This window comes from Brassica napus, chromosome A4 (assembly GCF_020379485.1).
Source record: "Brassica napus cultivar Da-Ae chromosome A4, Da-Ae, whole genome shotgun sequence".
In the NCBI taxonomy this organism is placed as follows: domain Eukaryota; kingdom Viridiplantae; phylum Streptophyta; class Magnoliopsida; order Brassicales; family Brassicaceae; genus Brassica; species Brassica napus.
The window spans coordinates 2,527,359-2,535,415 of record NC_063437.1 but is presented as its reverse complement, the minus strand read 5'-3'; the positions used below and the strand labels follow the sequence as shown (position 1 = coordinate 2,535,415).

The following is an 8,057-nucleotide window of genomic DNA, read 5'->3' as shown; positions in this document are numbered from 1 at the left end:
TCTTTTCGAGTTCGTTTTAAACCTTGTTTTTCCTTACATGAAAAAATATTTTCGAAGAAAGATGCATTTATAGATTCTATGACTGGATTAACATGAATGACTGATATTTCAGATTTATGTACTAGAAATTGATAAGCACTATTGTTATGTGCATATCCGATGAAGATGCAATCCATTGTTTTATGTCCAATAGTGACCTTCTTTGGTGGCGGAACCACAATTTCTTCCAAGCACCCAAGCACTTTGAGTTATTCATGCGAAGATAAATTACATTTCCATAATTCATATGGAATTTTACCAGTTACATTGTGTGGAATTTTGTTAAGGATATAATTTTTGGTAAGCAACACTTTCCCTCCACATGTTCTGAGGTAACCAAGATTCCTGCAAGATTGCATTCATCATCTTTTTTAGAGTTCGATTTTTGTGTTCCGCAACTCCATTAGATTCTGGTGAGTAAGGAGCTGTAGTTTGATGGATTATTCCATATTCTTTACAAAATGCATTTAATGGACCATCATACCTGCCTCTTCTGTCGCTTCTAACTACTTTGATAATTGTTTTAAGCTGATTTTCGACCTCGGATTTAAATTCTTTGAATTTTTGTAAGGTTTTATTTTTGCTATGTAATAAATATACATAACAATATTTTATGCAGTTATCTATGAAAATCACAATATACATAACAATATTTTGTGCAGTCATCTATGAAGGTCACAATGTACTTTTTACCATCTCTACTTTGTATATATTTTAGATCACATAAATCAGTGTGAATTAAATTTAGAGATTTATTAATTCAACATGAGATGAATGCGTTTTTGTGAGTTTAGCCTTATGCATACTTCACATTTTTTTTATTTGTTTTGCATTTAAGAATTAGATTTAGATTCATTAATCTTTATATAAATTTATATTTTACATGACCTAATTTTTTTATGCCATATATTAAATGACTCAATCAAATGTGTTGTATACCGGAATCTTGATCTTGTCAATAATGAACTTCGAATGCCTGTGAACTCGATAGAATATCTATATTTATTTTTGGGAAGAATTACCAACTCCACGAAAATCAAATCCCAAAGTCATGACTGAATAGTCCACCGTAAATCATAATGTTGAAAAATGTAATAAAGTGTCGTATTAGTGTTGGTTTTTTTGCCACAAAGTCAAGCCATGCGTGTAGGTTGCGCAAAGGCTGGTTTTGATTTTAATCTTCACTAGATTTTGATTCGTGCAACCGCGCGTATATTTGTTTTTATTTTTTGATACATAAATTATTGTTTTATAACATAAGTCGTATATATTTTTAACGTTAATCATATAGTTAAATATTTATATAACTATTTTAAATACAATAATTTTATAATTTAAATGTTATAATTAATCAATTGTTTAAGACCGTATGTATTTGTCAGTTGAATAAAATTTATAAATTTATCAATTGAATATACTTTCATCATATTTATTTAAGTATAATAATTATATTTTAACATAATCATGACTATAAAGTAGATAAAATAATATATAATTTATTTATTTTTCATTTTATAAACGATAACTTAAAATATATTAAGTTATTCTTAAAATATTTTTACACAGATTTATTAGAATTTTAAAAATATAATATATATATATATATATTATATTTAAAATGAAAATATATTATGATTAAAGTAGTTACAAAGATTTTATATTATTAGCTTTAAAGAAATATATGTTAATTTTTATACATGTATTATATAGTTTGCTAATATTAACCCATCTTACCAACATATTATATTTTATTTTTGAACATAAATATTTTATACTTACGAAAATAAAATATATAAAATTTATAGATATTATACAATATTATTATATTTAGCTTAATATAATAATGTTTTTAATATGATTGATTATGATTTTATAATAGATAAAATATTATAGAATTTTTTATTTTTTTATTTTATAAATGATAACTGAATATGTTAATGTATGATAATATTTCAAACTAATTTTGAAATTAGTGAAAATATTTAAATATAATTTCGAAAATGAAGATCTTGTAAAAAAACTTTTGAAACAGATTTTTTAGAATTTTATTTAAAATGAAAAGATATCAAACAATATTATGATTAAAGTATTTTAAATATTCTACGTAGTATTAGTCTTAATAAAATATATTTAATAAAATTTGTAAGTGATGGTCCAAATTAAAAAAATCACACATGAAAGAAGTCATGACTTCTATTTTAATATATAAGATTCCTTAGACTTTCCATTATATCTTCTAGGCCTATACATTTTATCCGGAACTGATATCCGAACCCAAAACCAATTTACGGATATCCAAACATAACTGAATATATTTAATTTTATATTTTGAATATAATTTTCTCATTCATAAAGATTGATTGCCTTAGAGATTTGTGGTTCTCTTATTGTTTTGCTAATGTTGTGTCTTTGTATTACAACTGCAAGAAAGATAGACTTGGTTATTGTTGAAAAGACAAATTATTTTTGTATTTATAATTATTTGGGTTTCAGGCTTGTTCTGTTTCTTGAATGTAATGGTGTTGTATAAGTGGAAAATATTTTATATTGTTGCTGCACATGGCATAAAGTCAGATAATACACTATATGGTAGGTAGTAATCAGGGAAATATGAATTTGTGCTACTTACTTAAATATGCATGCAAAATTGTTTCACGCATTATCATCAAACAAAATCGGTGTCCAAATTATTAAAACCGCAACCAAATTGTATTCAAAGTTTTGTCTTCGAACCCACTAATATTTCCAAACTAAAATTTGTTGAACATTGGAGAGATACAATACAAAGGTGAATCACATCTCTGAAATACACATCTGGCAGTACAAAGTGATGACTCCAGTGACATTGCTGATGAGAAAAAGTTTTCCAGTAACCAAAGCCCTGACAACACCTAAACATAAACAAGCGGAAGTTGGAACGTAGACTAGGGCGATAGACGCAAGTCAGCAAAGAGAGGAGGTCATACTGATCTTCAAAGCATACAAGCACCTTGAGAGTCTTTGAGCCCTGCATGTTGTTTGTCAACTATTAATCCTTTAACCTATTAAAATTTTGAAAATTAATTAATTATTGGTAAATTCTTAGGAGCTTTGAACCATGCAAATTTTGAAAGAAGAAATCCAAAATCTAAATAGTTAAACCTGATTTGGAATAATCGAACCCGAAGTTTAAATATCCGAATCCGACCTTATTTTCAAAATGACCCGAACATATACTAGATTTGTAAACCAAAATATCTAAAAATCTGAAATACCCGATTCGAACCTAAACGGGTAGCCGAACGTCTGAGCATTTGTTCTCAGCTTAGCATCAATTAAAACTGTAATATTTGGATTTCGGAATGAATTTTCATTTAAATTGATAATTTGAAACTAGAGCAGGGTGTTGGGTTATCAGCTCTAACTGCACCTTCATTTTGCGTTTACCAATGGTGGGTTGGAAATTAGGATATGCTTCGGGATTATGCTAACTATAGGAAATACTGTATGGTTTATAGTCTCACGAATCTATTTGCTAAAAAAAAAGAGAATACATTTCAACCTTTTTTAAGATAATGTCATGAGAAGTCAAAAGGAATATAATCCGAACAAAATAATATGTAAGCTAGCGTTTATGCCTCACCTACTATTCTTTGACTTTTCAACTTCTCTTGCAAAGTTTAAATTAATTAATAAAAGTTCTTTATAAGTTTATACTTACAGTGGTCTTTAGAAAAAAATAGTTGGAATGGACTATTCGAAAGAAAAGAGCCTACGTAATTCTAACATCGTAACAAATTCAAGAAAGCGTGTTTTGCTTTTTCATAAGCTGTTCATACCAAGACATCATCAACTGGAAGTCTGGAACAAACCATTGACTTTCCAAATATAAACCAATTATGAGATCCTTGATATCTTTATTTTAATGTCAAAGATCATTTTCTACTTGAGAGAAAACAACACAAATATTATTTTTTTCATAAAAAAATACACTGACAAAACGTTAAGTTGCCCAATTTATAGGATCGCGTGCCAAGTAATTAAATACACAATTAACATACAGAGAAACGTATCCATCTTTCTGACCTATCAATTTAAATTTGACTGAAAAAAAAGATAAAACACTTGGAAGAAAACAGAATCCATCTTTTCATCCTCAACGATTCCATTTCACACTTTTTCTATGGAATATATTTGTCTGTCACGAATCTTGTTCTAGCAGATTAAAAAAGTCTGTATTTTGAGGAGGAAGACATCGACTCTAAAACAAAGAATTAGAGAAGAAAGTGGAGGGTTTTTGGAGGCAGAGAGACAAGAACTAACTGGTTAATTCTTGTTGGAAGCCATGGATACGAGTGAGGCTAGGAACCGTAAAGTCGTCTCAGTGGAAAAGTTCGATCTTGAAATCCCTGAGACTGCTCATCAGATCAGCAGCGGTTCGGACTCTTCTTATCTTTCTCTTTGTATATTTTTATTTATTTCTCATTATATATTTTTGTCCTGTTTTGTTTCTCTTTTTGGTTGTTACAATGAATCAACTTGTCGTTTATTGCGTGATCTAGAGAACACTTTTGCTTTGTCTTTGGAAAGTGTATACTCAATTGGGGACTGGTGCTCAGTTTTTTAATTAACTTTTTGCACTTTATTTTACACATATATGTCACTGATGTTCTACATAGCAATTGTTATCTATATTTGCGCTGCTGAAAACTTAAACATCAATCAACAGAAATAATGACTGTTTTATTTTGCTTATATTCCCTTGAGGGTAACAATTGGCATTGAGAGTGAGTTATATGCGTTGATAGATAACTGCGTGTGAACTTTAACTGTTGGCGAAATTGTACAGATTCATGGTTTCAGGTAGCATTTGTACTAACAACCGGTATAAACAGCGCCTATGTGTTGGGATATTCCGGGACAGTCATGGTTCCTTTGGGTTGGATTGGTGGTGTGGTTGGTCTCCTTCTCGCTACCGCAATATCCCTTTACGCAAACTCTCTTATAGCCAAGCTTCATGAGTTTGGTGGAAAACGACACATTCGTTATAGAGATCTCGCTGGCTTCATCTACGGTAAAAAGATGTATCGTGTTACATGGGGATTGCAATATGTCAATCTTTTCATGATTAATTGTGGCTACATCATACTTGCTGGTTCCGCTTTAAAGGTACAACAATAACAACCTGACATGTTGCAAAAACATTTTAAGTTAGTTTCCCTCATTGATGTGATTTTGCAACGTGTGCAGGCGGTTTATGTACTTTTTAGAGATGACAGTGTAATGAAACTGCCTCACTTTATCGCCATTGCGGGTGTTGTATGTGCGCTTTTCGCAATCGGTATTCCTCATTTATCAGCTCTTGGAATATGGCTAGGAGTATCAACAATCCTCAGCCTGATTTACATTGTTGTTGCAATAGTTCTATCAGTTAAAGATGGTAACAATCTACAAACCTCAAAATGCAACCTTATAAACCAAAAGAACTACTTATAAGTTGATTTTTTTTGTAGGAGTAAACAAACCTTCAAGAGATTACAACATACAAGGATCATCAGTAGACAAAATCTTTACCATAACAGGAGCAGCAGCAAATCTAGTTTTCGCATTCAACACGGGTATGCTCCCAGAAATACAGGTCAGTCTCATGGATAAACGCCAATCTATTCATACTCTAATCTTTTTCTCTGTTCATGACACTAATCTTTGTGCAATGACTAGGCCACTGTGAAGCAACCGGTGGTTAAAAACATGATGAAGGCTCTGTATTTTCAATTCACTGCTGGTGTATTACCAATGTATACCGTTACATTCATCGGTTATTGGGCTTACGGCTCCTCAACATCAACTTATCTGTTAAACAGTGTCAGTGGACCTCTCTGGGTTAAAGCTCTAGCTAACATTTCAGCCTTTCTCCAATCCGTTATCTCTTTACACGTAAGTTAATCTTTCTTCCTTGACCGTTGTATACTCTTTGATCGTTTTGTTTATATGTAGAGCCGGTCTTAAAATTTATGGAGTTTGAAATAATTAATAAATATTTATAATTTTAACTATTTGAAAAACGAATGATATATACATATTAACTACAAAATATGTTTTGAGAGTGATAGCCGAATGTTTCATTTTGTCTATGTCTTTAGGACGTGCTCTATTTCTATGAAACTTGTTTACTTCCTTTGTAGATTTTTGCAAGTCCGACGTATGAGTTTATGGACACAAAGTATGGAATCAAAGGAAGTCCATTAGCACTGAAGAATCTGTTGTTTAGAACAGTAGCGCGAGGAAGCTACATCGCGGTGAGCACTCTTCTCTCAGCGCTTTTACCGTTTCTTGGAGATTTCATGAGCCTCACGGGAGCTATAAGCACTTTCCCTCTCACGTTCATATTAGCAAATCACATGTATGTCGTAGCTATGAACGATAAGCTTAGTCCTGTTCAAAAGCTATGGCATTGGCTTAACGTTTGCTTCTTTGGGTTAATGTCTCTTGCTGCTGCAATTGCTGCTGTTAGACTCATTGCTGTTGACTCCAAGAACTTCCATGTTTTTGCTGATGTCTGAAAAGTGCTATATCTTTGTCGTCTACGACATTGTTTATGTTGTAATCTCCTTATAGCGAAACAACTGTAATCCATTTTATTGTTACTTGTACTTCGCTTACAAATCAAAAAGACTTATAACCGTTTCCGGTTTGGTTTGACAATTTTAGTTTAATTAACAAAACAACATTGAATATGTATTCTAGACTTCTAGTATGTGAAAAGAATTGAAGCGATTTAACTGAGTTTAAAGTTGTTCAAGAAATCGCTAGACGGCAACTAGGTGCTTTATAGAAAACTATCGACTTGGCAGATAATTCGGGGCCTAGACAAAGCCTAGTTGTAAACAAATTATTAATTTATTTTTTATATTTTTTATGTTTGTATGAAATATTTTTATTTTTAAGTTTAATTATAAAATATTGTGATATATCCAAAACAAAATAAATCAGACAAATTTGTGGATTTATACTAACACGATTACTTTTAACATATTTAGACTAGTTTAGATCTGATTTAAACAGATTTTAATCTATTTATAGCATTTTAAACCAATTTGAATCGTATGAATAGGATTATAGAAAAATCGTTTTGGCTAAGATCGAGTTGCAACCTAGGCGCCGCCTAGACTGATTTTTAGAACCTACTTTAAACCATCTTAAGTCAATTAGAGAAATTATTATAATCTATACTATTAAATCAGGATCCTATTGTCATAATTACCTTAGGGGCATGTTTCCTTCATTAACATTGCATGTTTCATTAAGGGCAATTAAGTAATATTAATAACAAATCTATATTGGGTCATTATTTTTGGATCCAGCCCAAATCAAATCTCTCTTGGGCCATTTGGGCCTATTAAAAAATCAGATTCAATTCTCACTTTTTTTTTTCTTTGGGCCATTGAGTCCAAGTTCAAATAATTTTTTTTTCAACTATTCTTAATTATTATTTTTTTTTCTTAATATAATTTAAGCATTCATAAAAATAATTAAATTTTTTTATTGAAAAGTATAAATCTTTATTAAAAGTATATAATTTTTTAATTAAAATATTAACCCCATAATAAAATTAATTTATCAGAGTTATACCAACTTAATTCATTAAAAAAATAAAGTTTAATTTTTTTAACATAAATAGTCATTTAAAATGAAATACGATAAATAAAAATAAAATTTTTAAGTCTTTTATAAAATAAAACACAAATATATGAAAATGTGACATTTACTAAATATTTGTCAATTGAAAAAAAAACAAAAATAAACCCGCGCTTTGAAAGCGCGGGTCAAAATCTAGTTATATATTAAACACCATAAACCACAATGAACATCTCTTAAACTTAAGAATCTAATTCCTTAAATACTTTTGATAAAAAATACATTTTAAAATAACAAGTTCATTATCACTGATTTTTTTTAAAAAAAAAGAAAAGTGATAAAAACGGATTTAGTGTAAATCAATTCAAAATTTAGATTGATCTTGAATTCTCGTGTTTAAA

General features: G+C 29.9%; 1 protein-coding gene across 1 annotated transcript; it reads left to right on the top strand.

Annotated features, from left to right (window-relative positions):
• Positions 1-4,094: 4,094 nt before the first annotated feature.
• Positions 4,095-6,723, top strand: LOC106445371 (proline transporter 2). The gene is made up of 6 exons (XM_013886912.3): positions 4,095-4,454; positions 4,868-5,187; positions 5,269-5,458; positions 5,532-5,656; positions 5,740-5,955; positions 6,204-6,723. The coding sequence occupies exons 1-6, from the start codon at positions 4,364-4,366 to the stop codon at positions 6,579-6,581; spliced, it is 1,320 nt and encodes a 439-aa protein (XP_013742366.2). The 5' UTR covers positions 4,095-4,363; the 3' UTR covers positions 6,582-6,723.
• The last annotated feature ends 1,334 nt before the right edge of the window (positions 6,724-8,057 follow it).

Bases quoted from the DNA above. Each gene is read 5' to 3' on its own strand.
- LOC106445371 (XM_013886912.3), top strand. From the start codon at position 4,364: ATGGATACGAGTGAGGCTAGGAACCGTAAAGTCGTCTCAGTGGAAAAG. The intron at 5,188-5,268 runs GTACAACAATAA...CAACGTGTGCAG, and splicing joins TTGCTGGTTCCGCTTTAAAG to GCGGTTTATGTACTTTTTAG. The intron at 5,657-5,739 runs GTCAGTCTCATG...TGCAATGACTAG, and splicing joins GTATGCTCCCAGAAATACAG to GCCACTGTGAAGCAACCGGT.